This window comes from Terrapene carolina, unplaced genomic scaffold, assembly GCF_002925995.2.
Source record: "Terrapene carolina triunguis isolate 2854851 unplaced genomic scaffold, T_m_triunguis-2.0 Scaffold110, whole genome shotgun sequence".
Lineage (NCBI taxonomy): Eukaryota > Metazoa > Chordata > Testudines > Emydidae > Terrapene > Terrapene triunguis.
Window position 1 is genome coordinate 47,681 of NW_020664461.1, and position 17,450 is coordinate 65,130.

General features: G+C 42.5%; 1 protein-coding gene across 1 annotated transcript in view; it reads left to right on the forward strand.

Annotated features, from left to right (window-relative positions):
* The first annotated feature begins 2,287 nt into the window (after nt 1-2,287).
* TRABD2B (TraB domain containing 2B) overlaps nt 2,288-17,450 on the forward strand; it is a 67,643-nt gene continuing 52,480 nt past the window's right edge. The window contains exons 1-2 of the mRNA XM_029911612.1: nt 2,288-2,312; nt 8,987-9,077. Coding sequence (XP_029767472.1) covers nt 2,288-2,312; nt 8,987-9,077 — 116 coding nt within the window. The remainder of the gene's footprint in view (nt 2,313-8,986; nt 9,078-17,450) is intronic.

Below are 17,450 nucleotides of genomic sequence, written 5' to 3' on the forward strand. Positions count from 1 at the left end.
GCTGCCTGGTATCTCTGCAATGCTCCCTCCTACCCCTAGACCTGCCTCAGTCAAACCCTCTGTGCCATGTGTAGAGCCCTGCCAAATTCACCCTCCATTTTGGTCAATTTCACAGTCACAGGATTTTTAAAATAGTCATTTTCATGATTTCAGCTATTTAAATCTGAAATGTCACAGTGTTGTAATGGTAGGGGTCCTGAACCAAAAAGGAGTTGGGTGGCTCACAAGGTTATTGTAGGGGGGTTGTGGTTCTGCTACCTTTACTTCTGTGCTGCTGCTGCCAGCGGCGCTGCCTTCAGAGCTGGGCAACTAGAGAGTGGTGACTGCTGGCTGGGAGCCCATCTCTGAAGGCAGCGCTGCCGCCAGCAGCAGCGCAGAAGTAAGGATGGCATGGTATGGTGCTACCTTCAGCAGCTGGGACCCGGCTAACAGCCACCACTCTCCGGCCGCCCAGCTCTAAAGCCAGCGCAGAAGTAAGGGTGGCACTACAGTGACCCCCCCCTAAAATAACCCTGTGACCCCCCCCCCGCAACTCTCTTTTGGGTCAGGACCCCCAATTTGAGAAACGCTGGTCTCCCCCGTGAAATCTGTATATTGTAGGGTAAAAGCACACAACAGACAGGGCGAGACCAGCTTTCATGGTCCGTGATGTGTTTTTCATGGCCGTGAATTTGGTAGGGCCCTAGCCACATGCTATGTTTGTGGAGGGGTGTGCAGAGGGCAGCCTTCAGATTGTCTTCCACAGTGCGTGTGCTGGGGGAGTCTTCTCCTGGTGTGAACCTTTAGGATCAATTTATGCCATTCCAGCCCCATTACCTAGCATAAAGGAGCAAAAGAGAATTTAGGACTGCGGTTCATTATGGGAGAGGGGTGCATGGGGGAGGGGTGCATGTATTGATGCAGGCTTCATCTGGGAAAGAGGCAGAGCTAGACCAGCAGGGGATGGTGAAGGTCAAGATTGGGTGTATTAAGTAGATGTGTCTGTCTGGGTATGGATGAATGTGTCCATGGAGAAAGGGAAGACTGGAATGGCAGAGGTGCTGAAAATCAGTGGTAAGGTACTGTGGTAAAGAAACTCGCACTGCATTTGCCCCTGTTAATCTTGTTGCTACTTGATGTCCTTCTTCTTAAATGTTTCTATTATGATCGTGCCCAGGAGCCCCCGGTCAGGATCAATGCCCACCACAGAAGGGGACAGTTTGGAGGAGCATATTGTGAGTTAATTCAGTGTTCGTGACAATATTGTCACAGACACTATTATTGTCACAGACACTGAATTAACTCGCAATAGGAATGAAAAGAGAAAAGAAAAGAAAACATTGTGATGAACATTGCTTACTATTAATTGGAGTGCGTTGAAATTTTTAGAATTTTCAAAGTTTGGGGTTTTTTTTGGCAAACACTTTTGAGAATTTATTTTTAATAGTTTTCCACTATTTTTTCCAACATTTAACATTTTGAACAAAGAACTGATTGCACACATTTTTGAAAATTTATTACCAAAATGTTTCTGCCTTTTCCCACCTGCTCTATTAGTGTTGGATTGGACTTAACGCTTAACTGAATGGAAGAGGGGGCTGTGTTAGAAAAAGGAATGTCTGCACTGGGTAGCTCGGGGTTAGTGCTGTCATGATGCTGGGAAAGCAGAATCCCAGAGCAAAAGGAGAGAAGAACTGCAGCATTTCACATTGGAACCACGTGGAATCACAAATATTACAGGGTTTTGACATTAAACCATAAATCCATAAGAATCTAGGATATAGGACTTAGGATGTAGGACTGGAAGGTACCTCAACTCCAATCTCCTGCTACTCTGGTAATTCCATCATTTAAACCCACTCATAAACTTCCTAAACTCCATCTTCAAACTAATTCGGTTGTTTGCTGCTGCTACTCCTATTGGAAGGCTGTTCCAGAACGTCACTCTGATAGATAGAACCGTTCTTCCAATTTCTGACTTAAGTGTATTTATGGCCAGTGTATACCCATTTGTTCTTGTGCCAGGGTTGTCCTCTAGTTCGAACAGTTTAAATCCATCCTGGTTTGCTTAAAACTGGGCCCAGCTTCTTTTTTAAAAAGCACCAGCCTCCACGAAGCTTTTGACCAACCTGGTCTGAGTTTCCTTCTAGTTTGTTATGGATCCAAACGAGGTGAACTTTGTAAGATTTTAGATTTCATTGGCGATATTTTGCATCACACAAAGGGGTTCTCATCCAGTCCTGAAATCTATTAATCCCGGCCCAGTGCATTCAATTCATTTCATTTTAACATGTCGTGTGTTCGCACGATGACAAAACACTTTGCAGCAAAAGGTAGCTGAAGAGGAAAGGAAATTTTTTAGATAGACATGGGCCCAGCTCGCAAAGACTGGATCTGCATTTAGCTCCAATGTTCTACAGATGCCAGGAGTTGTTCTGGGTTCAGGGCCATCTTTAATTGTAAAATGAGATTTCAAGAGAGTGATTCAGAAGGATGAAAGAATCTCTAAGCAGATGGGGCAACTCCAGGGCATTAATAGACCTCAAATATGGAGCATAATGATGAAAAGATAGGAGCACAACATTTTAAGGAATGGAGTTTGCTGGCAGGAGAGTGTGTATGAGGTCACCGAGGGAGAGTGGATTGACACAATGGAGAGGTTAAAAAATCCAGAGGGCAATACGTGTTGACTGCTTACTAAAATAGCATGGCGTCTTTCTGATGCACTAATCACTCAGCCTCTGCAAATGTTAAGTTAGACCTGTCTCAAAAAATACACAGTTTGGAGAAGCAGTAAAGGAGCCAGTAAATATTTGCTGCAACGGTGAAGATACAGCACTTGATTTTGTATTTCAGCTGATTGCTTAATTCTTGTGAAGTTTAACTACAATAAACACTCGGGTTGTGCCAAACGCATTGAAAATCAGTGTCAGAGAAAACGAGGAATAGAGACTGCTGGCTGCTCGTTGCAAAGCAGCCCGAGGGCTAAATGGCAACAAAACGTTATACATAACATCTGATTCACGGCATGGAGAATGTAAAGAATTGAGACCTCCCGACACAGTTTACATTGGCCCTTTTTATGACTAATTGTGCAGAAAATAGCTCTGTTTGTAGCGCTCATGGAAACAGTTCAGGTTTCTGCTGTGTGTCAGCTAATGGCCTAGCCAGGCTTTCTTAGTGTAACTTCAAAGGCTCTGCCACGGAGGCCTTTTGTGCGGGGAATTATCTCTTGCTCCTTTGTACCACTTTATCCCTCTAAGCCCCAGAACAATGAATCCTGAAGCGAACAGACCAAGTAATTTGTAGTAGATCTTCAAATCCAGATAAAGCACACAACATTTGCTTAGAACCATTCTTCTTGCTCCTGTCACCAAAACAAGATAATATTTTTGCCTGTAAGAACTTGTGGGCTTATTTAACTTCTTAGGGCTGTGGCTTGGTGCTGATGCTTAGATACAACGTTGATGGCATTTCATGTCTAAGATGGCGAGGTAGATTTTTAATATCTAGCACTACATGGTTCTCCCTCTCAGAGGTGTTTGAAAAACATCCCTCCGAGGCCCACCCAGAATATTTTGCCCAAAATGAAAATAATTTTCATTGTCATTTTCAATGGAAAAATTGGACTTGTGGCAAAAAATTAAGAACAAAGGTTGTTTTGTCTTTTAGTTAAAAAACTACCCCTCTCTGCCCTGCCACATACGCACACACACCCCACACCCTTGCACTGATTTTCAGTTTTCCAATGAAAAATCCCAACTTTTTTTGAGGAAAGCAGACACGTGCCCTGAAAATTTCCATTTAGTCAAAACAGCAGTTTTCTATCAGAAAAACAAGGTGAAATGGGAAAATTTTGACCAGCCCTGGGCACTGTGAAAACACATTCACTGAGAAATTCAGATCGTCCGACCCCAAAACACAGGCTCATACCACTTGAGCTAAAGGGGTGAAATCCGGGCCCCAATGAAGTCAATGGCAAAACTCCTATTGACTTCAGTTGGGACTTACACAAAGAGATCCTTCTTACAAAGTCGTCAGTTTATTAAAGTAAATTGTGGCCAAACTTTGAGTTCACGGTATGTTTAGCATTGAAAATTACCCTCTAGCAAAAGTCATTGGTATCAAGTCTTCTTTAGGAAGCGGATGGACCACCTTTACTTCCCATTACTGTCCTGGATCTCATCCTAATCTTCTACCGGTGAATCGAGTTCAGTAAAAAAGGGCAGAAGATGACTCTAAATACGCACCAATCCAGGACCTGTTAGAAATGTAGAGGGGCAGAGTTTTTTTAAGAGATGGCTCAAATTTTAACTTTGTACAATACCTATTACAGTACCCATTTATCATTCGAACAATCTTGCCCTCTAGTGTCATGAGCGTCATACATACAGATATATCTATAGGCTTGGGAGAATTCTATTATTATTTGTAATTTTGACAGAATATTGGGGGTTTTTTTTTGTATTTTTATTTACTTAAAGCTTCACAGTTGTGCAAAATTATGGACTTAAAGTATTTTTTGTATATTTATCTATTTTAAATTTTTACAGTTTCAGGAAATTATGGGAGTGTCAGATAATTATTTAATGACAGTAGGCGTTGAGATTAAAACATGTTAAAGCTTTATAACCATTAAAACACAAGTTGTCAACATTGCATGTCAAAATATGCAAAATAAATATCCTTATATCAAACTGTGATAAGCTCTTAGGCAGCATTTTTCTTACTTTCCCTGTCTGTAGATTTTGATTATTATAGAGGGAAATATTTTTGTCAGTCTGTGTGTATATGGTGAAATTAACATTTACTGATAAAAATCAAATCCTTCTAAGCCTAGAAATATAATACCTAATGTGTTATTGCCATGGTTTATTTGCAACAATGAAACTTATTTTAACGTAAATTGTTAGTGGAGATTTTGCAGTATTCATCTTTGCGCCTGATATTGGAATTACCGCATAAACCTCTGTGTGGCAGGTCTTCTATTTCTCCTTTCAGCTGCTTTTCTCTGCATATTTACTAGGCATTCCCAGGACAGTAGATATTCTGACCTTTTTAGCCCTAGCACTCATCAACTGTCACAATAAATCAGGATAATACTAAAGGGATTTTTCATCCAGGTTCAGAATAAATAGTGAGTAGCAGCTCAGAAGACCTGACATCCATCCATCTATCTATCTAATCTATCTATCTAAACTATCCATCTATCTATCTGTTTCCACGTGCACAAAGTTTTCAATAATTATAACTTCCTAAAGTTTTTACCTTTTAGGGAGATATTTTCCAGGCTTCTTCTCTGACAATTCTGACAATTTGGAAAGTTTTAGCAAAAATGGTATTGCTATTTTTCAGTCGGTGGAGAGAGAATGAAATATACCCAAGCCATTCTAAAAATAAAAATAATTTTACAAAATCTTTATTCTTTTTTTTTTAACGGCTTTAGTGATAAAGTGGCAGGAAGTAGGAAGCGTGGGGAATTAGTTCACAATGGACTGAAATACCTGTGAGTGTGCTGGTGAAATTGGCATTCATTTGGCCAATTGATCCATTGAAAATCATACGCTGCTGTAAATTGTTAACAAAGATAGTGCTAAGCTCAGAATATGTGCCACCAAGGAAGATCACAGTGTGTGTGCAATTTTCATAGATTTTAAGGCCAGGAGGAACCATTGTGACCATCTAGTCTGGCCATAGAATTTCATCCAGTGCTTCCTGAATCAACCCTATGGCTTCAGGTTGAGCTAGAACATATCTTCAGATCCGTTCATGGAGAGATAAGAAGTTGCGCACAGCAACTTTTATTCCAAAAGGGGGGGAAATAAATGAATATTGAGGAGAGGAGAAGTAAAGTGAGCAGCAAGGCAAAACTGGTCAACATTCAAGTATCATTGCAAACAAGACACAGCAAAGTGGGAAGGATGCATGAATGGGGGAAGTTAAAGAGTTTCAGATTCTGCCATTTAGGCAAAATCAAATAGGTTGGATTGAAGAGGACTTGTATAGTAGGCTCCACACTATGCTGCTTATTACAGTGTTTCACTGATAAAAGAGTCAGTTTAGTTATAAATTAGGGCATTGTCCACAAACCCTCTGATGTCAATGTAAAGACTCCAGTTGATTTCAGTGGGCGTAGGGCTGTGACCGAAGAGATGAGATGACTGGCCTATTGCTTGGCTGTATACGCTAGCATTATTGATTGAATCCCTCTGGACTTTGCTCATCCAGGCAGGTACTCTTTGAAAATACCTGGGTACCCCAAAAGAGACAAACTTCTGACCCTACACAGTCTGCATTATTAGGGTGTTTGTAGTTAGATTCTTATGCTGTCTGGCCAGTTTCTCACTTCAAAACCAGCTCTGCTGTTTCCACAGTGATCTTTCAGGGAATGATTAGCTCCTTTGAGAGATAGTCTGTTGGACATTGGAGTAAGTGGGCTCCAACTCTAGGACGAACTATCTGCTTTGAAAAATATTGATCTCAAAAACAATCTTTGGTTCTGACACTTAACAGGAACTTCTCTTATCCCCTGCAATTTCTGGGCAAATCTTAAGCACCCCTCCGATACCATTGGGATGTTTTCCTAATGAATAATTAAGGCAGAAGACTGGAGGGCTCAAGGCACAGTGATGGATTGCAGGTCTTTTCACATTTACATGTCTGGTTTGACTCCTTCCAGGTAAATAATGAACAAATGTTGATAGAATCCAAAAACTGTTGGGTGAAATGATTAATGGTCTCTGTCCACATCCTGGTGGACAGTTGTCTGCATGACAAAAATTATTAATTAATACAAGTCATCCCCAACACTGTAGTATTTCAGTCCACTACAAATTCCGGAAGGCAGAAAACAAGTGTGTCCAATTTTGGAATGCAGTGAGAACAAAACTGCCACCATCCCAGACTTTCCTCAACCTAAATAACTTAAGTACTCAACAAAAGCCAACCAGATCCACAGGTGGCATCCTTGTTGGCAGTCTTAACAGAGAAGCCAAATGATCGGAAGGCCAAAATATCTCTCACACCTGAATGTATTTTACAGTGCATTGTTGGGAAGCTGGTAACACTGCTGCCCTGGTCGTGACTGTTGAATCGATGAGGATTTAGGGTTGTCATTATGCTACTTTTTGCCAGGACTTTTGGTATTATGATGTAAAGGTCAACGGTTAATAAGATTCAGGACATTTGTTCCTACAAATAAAAATGTTGGCAACTTGAATTCCATGTCAAGAAAAACTAGGACATTGGAGTATGAACACGGAAACATCTTTGTTCCCGATTCCACTTGCAGCTCTCTGTTCAACCAATTGAAGGATCGGGCCTTTGTTTGCTCTGGCATTGCTTAAAAAAAATCCAGTTATGATCAAATCAAATTAATCGCTCACAAATGTCATATTGCTCTCCTCTCTGAGCGTGTGGAACGCATTTTTGGGACTGGTCCTTTGGCTTTAGTTATAAGCAAGTTAGTCAGGGGGGAAATCAAATTTTTATGTTTCTGAAAAGGAGGTAGTGGAATCCTGGAACAAGTTAGGGCCTGCAAATGTGATTTGAATAGTTTAAAGAAATGTCTTTTGGCTAAAAACTGTTTATGATGCTTGTGGGTTGCACTAAAACCCCTATAACCACATCACCCTCACAACTGATACTAATTAGCATCCTTGTTGGCAGTTTAGGCAGGGAGACCGAGGCTTAAAAGAGACTGGAGACTGAATTACCCTTGAATCCTTAGGGTGCGTCTACACGCAAGTGGTTGCCCACAGCAGCAAGTCTCAGAGCCTGGGTTGACAGACTCGGGCTTGCATTATGGCACTAAAAATAGTTTAGGCAGCAGCTTAGGCTCTGAAGCCCAGGGAGGGGGTGGGGCTTGAGAAAGGGGCTGCAAACAAGGCCCAGCGGGTGGACTGAAGAGAAGGCCTGAAGGGTAGAAGAACGTTTTTGTTTGCTTAGAACTTTTCTGTTTGAACTCTTGGTACCTTAGAAGGGATTACATTTGTTGTGACTTGGCTGGAGAGCTAAGCCACATCTCCCACACAGACCTGTATCTGGGAAGCTGAGAAGACCAACCTCGGAAAGGGAAACTAAGGGGGGGTGGGGGTGCCAGCCCTAGTACACTCAGCCAACAGAGCAGTATGGGGTAAAGGCGCCCTTATGACAAATCTCAAAGGCTCGAAACCCCACAGACCAATGAAAAGAATCCCAAATTCATTTTTATTAATCTCCTGATTTTTAAGCTGATCTCATGATTTTTTTAATGCTTGGGGTTAGCAATCAATGCTGAAATTCACCGATGTGCAGAGAACCAGCATAAGATCTAGCCACTCTGAGTCCCACTTTAGCCAATTATCCTAGAGAAACAACTATGCCCTAAACAATCACACAAGCCTAACCCATTCACACAAATGTTAGGAACACTAGGTAACAAGGGATAGAAACATGGTCTGACGGCACTGTGGTATTTAGCAGAGTATTTGTATCATAGAAGATTAGGGTTGGAAGAGACCTCAGGAGGTCATCTAGTCCTGCATTCCACCCAGTCTTACTCCTGAATAGAAGCCTAATCTGAAATCAGTTAGGGTGACTAATAATACTTCTCTCACCTTTTGCAGGAACAATTGTAAAACCCGGGTGAGGGGGTGATTTAGAGTGTGAGCTTGTGTTTAAAATGGCAGCTATACAGAACTACCACAACAATTTGCAGGCTCCAAGTTACTGTGGAAGAATTGGCCCTTGAGTTGCCTACCCATTTGATCAATCCCTGGCCCGTAGGGGGCAGCGCGTCAGGCTGTGAGTTGGCTAGTCTCATTCCTACTGCCCAAAGAGCAGTAGTGGACCAGAGTGTGAGTAGCTGAGTCTCTTCTGGGCCCCAACCAGTTGCTTGACCCGACTTGCTTGCCCTTGGAGCCAGCCCTGTCTTTGGTAACCTACTCCTCCTAGCTTGGGTCGACAGGAGGGAGTACCCTCAAGGAGCAGTTTGAGTGACGCTGCTGTTTTTCTGTCCATGTTTTAGGTCACTTCCTGGGTAACAATACTGTGATTGATGTGCTGAGACAAGCAGGCTTTGAAGTGGAGCATACACCTGCTGGACAACCAATTGGAAAGTAAGCAACTGCCTGTAGATCCTTTAACCTCTCGCTCTCTCTCTCTTTCTCCGAGTGAGCAAGATTATTTTGGTGAGCGAAGAGGGTGAGTTACCTTCTTCCCTATAAAATTTCAGGTACTCGTTTCAATGGAAGGCATCTGAAGTGTCAGCTAATGTACATCAAATGTGTGATACTGTGGCAGGAGGTAGCTCCCTGTAGGTTTAGATGACATAGACACTGCTTATTCACACCAGGGATGCTGGAACAATTTGTATACTGGGGGTGCTGATGTTAGGCTTATAAGAAGCACACAGGATCTTTTTCAGGGGAAAAGGCAATATGCCTCGTTTATTGGAAATACAACAATTAGCGATGGCACTGTAGGGGTGAGGGATAGCTCAGTGGTTTGAGCATTGGCTTGTGAAACCCAGGGTTGTGAGTTCAATCCTTGAGGGGGCCATTTAGGGATCTGGGGCAAAAATCTGTCTGGGGATTGGTCCTGCTTTGAGCAGGGGGTGGATTAGATGACCTCCTGATGTCCCTTCCAGCCTTGATATTCTGTGAACCTCTGGAAACCTCTTCAAGCCAAGGGGTGTGGCAGTACCCTGAGCACCTATGATTCAGACCAGATCAGATGCACTGTGGTGAAAACGAGAACAGATCAATGTACTGAGAGGTGGTACCATTCTGTTGAGTTATTTTACTCATTAAGAAACGCCACTGTCCTTGTCAGCTTCTCCCCTGGCAGCTTTCCCGCTGCCTCTTCCCCTCTCCCCGGGGCAGTAGTCACCTCAACGCTGCAGGGCTACGGTGCATTGCTGGAAATGTAGCTGCCACTTGAGCTACTGTTGATGCCTCTTTGTGCCAGGCCCCTTTTTCCTCCCCAGGGATGTCGATTTTTCCCTTAAGGGCCCTTTTGTGCATCTGTGTCCCAGACAAAGCACACATCCTGAGAGGAGTGTTTTGTAACGATCTTCTCCTCTCTGGAAGTATCCAAGGAAATGCATTATCTTTGCACTGTCTCCTCCCCTGTGCACCCTGGAGATAACATTGGCTGACATTTCTTCATAAGATTGTTAGCAATCCCATGTTAGGATGTACAACTCCCTGCCTAGACTGCGCTTTGCCCAGCCAGCTAGATGGCCAGAGTCTGTGTTTTCCTTTCTCTCCAGCATAGGTACTGGAACTAGGGGTGCGGGGGGTGCTGCAGCACCCCCTGGCTGGAAGTGGTTTCCATCATATACAGGGTTTACAGTTTGAGTCAATGTCCCTCAGCATCCCCACTATACAAATTGTTCCACCACCCCTGCTCTCCAGAGGCTGTGAACAACATAATGGCCCACGGTGTTTGTACACCACTCTGTATAAGCAAGAACATTCATTGTTAAGGTAAAAAATAGTCAGCAAGAAAACATATTAAAAACAATAAAAGAACCTATGTGCATGCTAAAAGGCTTACCCCAAATCACCCCAATTCCAGCCTCAGGCTCTGGTAGGTGTCAGTCCTTCAAAAACGCTGGGTTTTCCCTGTGGGTTACAAGTTCATAACTGTCTCAGATTCAGAACCAGCACCACCAAGGATAGTTCAGTCTTTACTTTATACAGCTTGGCCCTTTGATCTTGGCCTCTTGTAAGAGGTGACCAGCAGACAATGGCTCACTCCTCAGGGCATAGTTTCAAAAGGCTGGATTTTTGCGTGCCCAGAAGTGCGGAATTCGCATTCACTTCTCCGGGGAAATTCCCAGGAAAACAACATAATATCTTTTGTTCCAAAAGCCCATTCTTGCCTGGCACATAGCTCTCGCACCTATCACATCCACGCCCCTTCTTCCCCCCAGCAGAGGTTACATACAATCCCAGCCCACAAGAATACATAAACAATTCATTTAATACAATGGACTCCAAAGATACTTAAACATAATTCAATAAGGTCTCTCAAGAATATCGCAGGAAATTGCCAAATCTGCCACAGTTAGTAGCATTTTCCTGTCCCTGGTGGAACTAACAGTGCACAATGCAAATATGAGGTGAGTTTCATTAACGGGATTAATTGCAGGACTAATGAATCTTGTCTGGTTGTATTCTCTGTACAAAAACACTGTCTAGATTTATACAGTCTTAACATTTGGCTGATTGGACCTTGTTTGCAAAACGCCTGCAATCCTTCATATAGAATATGATAAAGCTTAATGGCCCATAAGTATCTCTGACACAAAGTTTCTCCTGAATGCTTCACAGCGTTTATTCAGCAATAATACTTCAGAGTTAAATAATATCAGATGGAGAAAGAAATGAAAAGATACAAGAAGGAAGGAAGGGCATATGCTCAGATATGATTTGGAAATTCATTGGAGCAGAAAGATAGGAGTCACTTGTAAATGGGAAGAGCTTGTGGAGTTAAGTTGAAAATAGAGCTGGTCAGAAAATGTTTTTTTTCTTCCAATAGAAAATGTTGATGAAAACTAAAACCACTAAAAGAGTTAGTTTTCATCAAAATGTTAATGGATATTTCTGCCAGTTAATAAAAACAAAATAAAAACAATTTTCAGGTTTGGGGCTTTCTGTTTTCCAACAACAACAAAAAAACAAGTTTCAGGTTTGGGGCTTTCTGCTTTCCAACAAAAAAAAAAAACAATTTTCAGGTTTGGGGCTTTCTGTTTTCCAACCAAAAAAAAAAAACAATTTTCAGGTTTTGGGCTTTCTGTTTTCCAACAAAAAAATCAAAGACCTTTTCTGCCACAAAAAAAAAAAGTCATTTATTCGAAAACCCACTTTTCTGTTGAAAAACATTTCGGTTGAAGATTTTTGAGCAGCTCTAGTTAAAACCATAAAGTTCTTGGTCCTCCAGGTCCAGGTTGAGTTTTATATGGAGACTTAGTAAAATGTTATATTCTGTCTCCTAGAATCATGATGTCTGTGTTTCTCTGCTCCCATAAAAAAGAGTTGTAGAAAACTTGCATTCTGTAGTGTAGCAACCATGTGAAGGGATAGAGAGGAGTTCTAGATATTTATGTGTACGTTAGACAAACACCTATCAGGAAGCATACTTAAACTTGCTTCTGCATGGGTGGATGGATTGCATGACATCTTGAGATCCCTTCCAGCCCTCCATTTCTATGATTCTATGTGAGATGGATCGAGGAGGGGTCTAGTAGTATTCTATCAGGGTTGGATACTACATTGATGAACATGGCATAAATGCCTAGACGGACAAATCAGTCAGCCATGGGTGAGATCTTACTCCATGTCTTCACTCGTGGTTTAAAAGAAGGCATAAATGGCATGTTAATGAAATTTACAGGCGATACTAATTTGCAAGCATCACTCAGAACAGAGGAAATGTTAAAAAAAAACAACTTAGCAAGTTCAGAGACAGACAGAAAACAGCAAAGGGAGATTGGGTTTGGAAACATGGAACCTAATGCACTGAAAGGAAAATAATTGAAACCACATGTACTGCCTACCTGAAGGATTCCCTTTCTCCCCCTGCCATACTTCCACTGGTTCCCCGTTGCAAAAGCAGGGAGGCTGCTGACAAGTGGGGACCATGGAAAGTGCTTCCCCCCTGGGTCTGGAATAGTCTGTATTTGGCTACCTCTGGGCATGCTGCAAAAGACATCTGTCTGATGCGGGTTTTAGAGAGGGTTGAGGATATGCTCCCAGAATGATGAAGGAGCAGAAAGGACTTTTTTTGGAGACAACCAACTGGCTGAGTTCCTGTCTGATTGACTGTTTAATGGTGCTGAGTTTATGTTGTAAACTCAGCGTGAGCCAGAGCGACATCGTTCTCCCACTACGAGAAAGGGCCCAAGTGACCTTCTCCGTTGGATAATATGAACTGGAACCAGAAACTCCCTGAACATTAAATCTCACCAAATGAGGGTCAATCCATCCTCTTCATCATATCCATTATACTCCACACCCAAACATAGCCATTCTATGAACTTCATACCCTCATATCTCAATGCCTGTACTTTGACCCATCAACCTTTTACCCCCAATCGGGGATATTGCAAATTCTGTATTCCTTATGCCACCAGATCTTAAACCAAACTTTGCACCCTTGATAATCTGTATGTTATTCCCTGATAACCAGAAACTTCTATGCTCAAACTCTGTTCACTTTTTTTTTTAACATCATCTTAATAAAATTTTTAAATCTGTTAATAGAGTGATAGGGTATCTAGAGCCTTGTGTAGATGTCTTTATATTTTTAACCATTTAAATCAAAATAAGTACCAATACACAAAAAGGGAGGGGAAGACCTGTAAAGTCCTACTGCTAAAAGGGACACCTTGCAGTGGTAATGGGCAGCAAATTAAACATGAGTTTGGCTAGAATAAAAAGGTCCAGATAGTTTTGAGTCGCATGCAGGGAGACATCACTTTATGGAGCATGGTTGCTTTCTGCATGAACTTTGAAGGACTGCACGTGAAATAGTGGGTCTGAGTCTCCTCTCACTTATGCCAGCGTAGACTAGGAGTAGCTCTGCTAAGGTTAATGGAGTTACAGTGGCATAAAAGAGAAGGGAACCAGGTCCTCTGTGCCACCACATTGGCTAACGGCGGTTAAGAAAGTGAAAGGAGTTCAGAGAAGATTGGCTGGACACTTGTTTGGTTGGGGGCATGGGCAGAATGGATGGATTGACCTGCAAGAAAAAATTAAGATGGCTAAATGTCTATAGCTTGGCCAAGGGAATGCTAACCGGGGGGGTCACAATATTTGAATGGTTGGAGCATTGATGGAGAGGAATCATTTAGGGTAGCACGTGGGGGTTTACACTGGTGTAAAGGGGTGAAATTAAGGAAGGGAAGGTTTAGGCTAGACATCAAGAGAAGTTTCCTGACAGTGGGCTATATTAGGCTGTAGGACAGTCTTTCTAGAGAAAAGTCATAAGACCCATAATTTGGAACTTTTAAACTAGCTTTGACAAAACACTAGATGGTGTTTCATGCTACAGGGAACAATCCTACCTTGGCAGGGAGATGGACCAATAAGCCACATTTGTCTTTGATGTCTCAGATTCTGGGATTCCATAAATAGTTTGAATTTCATTAGTCTAAAGGAAAATTAAAGAAAGCTGTGAATAGCTTCATAGCCAAGAGATGTCACCTTAGGTCATTTTATCTAGGCTCTGAAATCTATTTGAGTTTCAGAAAGCATAAGAATATATTCAGATTCTCTCCAGAAATACCTACAGGATTTCAGCATGTCTGTTAGAAGAAGTGCGAGACTCAAACAGCACAAAAGCAGAATCCAAAGAATAAAATCTGAAGTGTTTTACCTTGAAAGCTTAATTATATACATTCAACCAAAAATAAAACCTAGCTAAGACGAGCAAAGACAATCATCTTCCTGAGTCCATGAAAGTGAAGGGCCAGATTGTGAGCAGGCTTTTGCATGGATCCATGGAGGAGGACCTGAGTAGACTTCTCACCTTTGTGTGCTCTTGTGATAGGGACAACTGTGGTACCCAAGCTTTCCTGTGCATAAGGACTGTAGGAGAGGCCATCCCAAAGGCCATGCTCCTCACCTGCTGCCAAGTCATGGAGGAATGCTGTACCTTTCTTTGGTTTGGCAGAGTATACAGGTTATCAGCTGCGGCTTGCCTCTTGCTGCTTCCACTGGGATGAGAGGCCTATATAGAAGGATGGTAATTAATTTCTGCTGCCTAGCCCCAAGAGGTTAAGGACGGAAATAAAAGCACAGCTTATATTCTTCCATTCAGCAAGAACATATCATTAAATATAGCACCCAACAGAGTGGTTTGATGGAAAGAAGTACTACCGTGGATTTTGTTGGCTATGACACTGTATGCAGTACGAAAAGCTTTGGCGCGCGGCTGAAGGATAGAGTAGGTTCTGAGAATTCTTGAACAACAGAGAAGCATCACTGGCCGCAGGTGCTTCCGGAATTGATCTTTTAGTTCTGCTGTTTCAAATTAAATTAGCAGCAGCTGCGGCCACTGATCTGCTCAAGTCATTGGAATCTGTATGAGGCCAAATTTCCCCCCCTCCCTGCTTTCTGAAGGAGCAGAGAGCGAGAGAGAAGATTGATTTGCTGTGGAATGTGCTCCCTTCCTCAATGAACGAGGTACAAGACAAGAATGTTTGCTGTTATCTTGGGGCGAGGCTATGAGATGTATGTTTAGCCATTCATTGCCTGAAATCTCTATTTAGGGGCCGTGATGGGATCCAGAAGAGAAAAACAAAATCCAAACATTGTTCCAGCTCACCCCGCAAATATATTTTGAGGACATTTTTTTTTTTGCGGGTTAAAAAAATTGATCCAATTTCAAAAATATTTATTTCATCACAATCCACATTTTGATCTTGTTGATGGAGAGGACTAGAATTTAAGGGGGATGTTTTCAAAAGTGCCTAACGCTCCGCTTGACCAAGGTAATTAGGCACATAAAGATATAGATGGGCATCTCATGGAATTTACAAAATGCCTTGGCAGGCTAAGCAGCTAAATCCCATGACAGTCAAAGCATCTAACCTGCTTCAGCACTTGTGTATATTAACTAGGCACGTATCTGCAGCTTTAGGTGCCCAAATACCTTCATAAATCTGGCCCTTAGGCACTTTTGGGTATGACACCCTAAACCAGAATGCAATGGCCTCCACTTTATTACTTCCTTAAGGGTTGTATTGTATCAATCATGATGAAACCCATGGGATTCCTGCGGTCAATTTACCTTATTAAAAATCCCCTTCACTGCTGTGGTACATCCCAGGTATGTTCCAGAATGCATGGGATCTGCATGTAAGAGGAATAGGCGTAATGCAGGCAAATACATTTTGCCCTTGAATATACCTGCTGCAGGCAGGTTGAGCAGCACACACACTGAGCCGCTGATAGGGCAAGCAGTCCACACCTGGACTGCATCTGAATGTCTCCTGACATTCAGTTGATTTTAAAGAAATATTAACGGTGCACTGACCACACAGAAGGTAACCTGGAGGTGCAGCAGCAAACAAATTTGGTCACTGGTTATTTTTATATGCTGCTGTTTTAGCTGTGAGCATGGGATCTACTCCATCTAAGACTTGCTGTGTCAACAAGAAGAATAGGTGTTGGGCCTGGGCGGAAGAAATCTATGGCCCTGAAGCTGCACAGAATATGGGCATTGCTCTTATTTCTAGGTATCTGCATGGGTGTGAGCAGGAACGTCCCTAAGCATTCTGCTGCCCAGGGTGGGAAATATTTTCCGTGCCCCCCCCTCCCCCATCTCTTGAGAACTGAGCCAAAAAGAAACAAACAAAGAAAAATGGGGCCAGCCAATCAGCGAAGAAAAAAATGGCTAAGCAGTATAGCGCCCCCTGGAAGTTGGCACCCAGCACAGCCACTTTGTACTCCAGCCCCTAAAACTGTCCCTGGGCGTCAAAGATCCCGTTGCAGGATCAGGCCCGGAGTTGGTATGGATAGCAGTTTTTGCATAACTTAATTCTCTCTAATCAGCACTAGGCTTAAGGCCCAGATCCTCAAAGGGATTTAGGCGCCTATCTCCCATTGAGGATCTGGGCCTAAGTCTTAGAAGAAACAATATGTTTAATTAATTGCAGAAATAAAGCCGTGTTTGTAGTAAACTGCAGTCTGGTATTACAGATGAGAAGGATCAGTTTCAAAAATACAAATAATGCTGCATACCTTCCCACTGGTTGGACATCTCCCTTCTCACATGCCAATAACCATCCTTCTTCCCTATGCTCAGAGCTATGCAGAGCCATCACGCCCATCATTCAAAGTTCTTATCGCGCTTCCCAGAACAGCAAAGTGCCAATTAACTGCCCATGATACCAAACCAAAATTCCAGAATTGAACCCACCCACAAATTGGAGCAGTTCAGGTCTGAATGCGGATATCAACTTTGCAGCGAGCGTCCGTCCTTCTGGATCTGAACAGCTGCAAATGTTGGTGAAGCTTGGATCCACATCTAGATGTCAACTTTGCATCTCTGACCTGTCTCTGAAATGAACATTCAAATGGCTTCTTTTGGCGGGGGAGCGGGGAGAACGGGACAGATGAGAGGGATGGTCTACTAATGAAGAAGGCAAACTATGCAGAGGTCCGTGTTTAAGGAAGATGGGGTAAGACAAAGAACATTGTGAAGGTAGATTGAAAGAAAGGGGGGAAAGAGAGATCTATAGACTGAAAACTTGACTTCAGTTGGGGCCAGAATTTCACTCTTGGAGTGGAATGGTTGAAGTCAAATGAGGTAAAGTTTTGCTAGAAAAGGAAGGATAAAGAAATAGCACAGAATGTAAAATAACACCTTTGTCTGGGGATGGGTGAACTGGTTCAGATCAAGTAAGAACTGGCATGAATCTTCACCTGAAACTTTAACCTACCCTGAACCAAATCTCTTCTGAGATGGGAAAAAAGTTG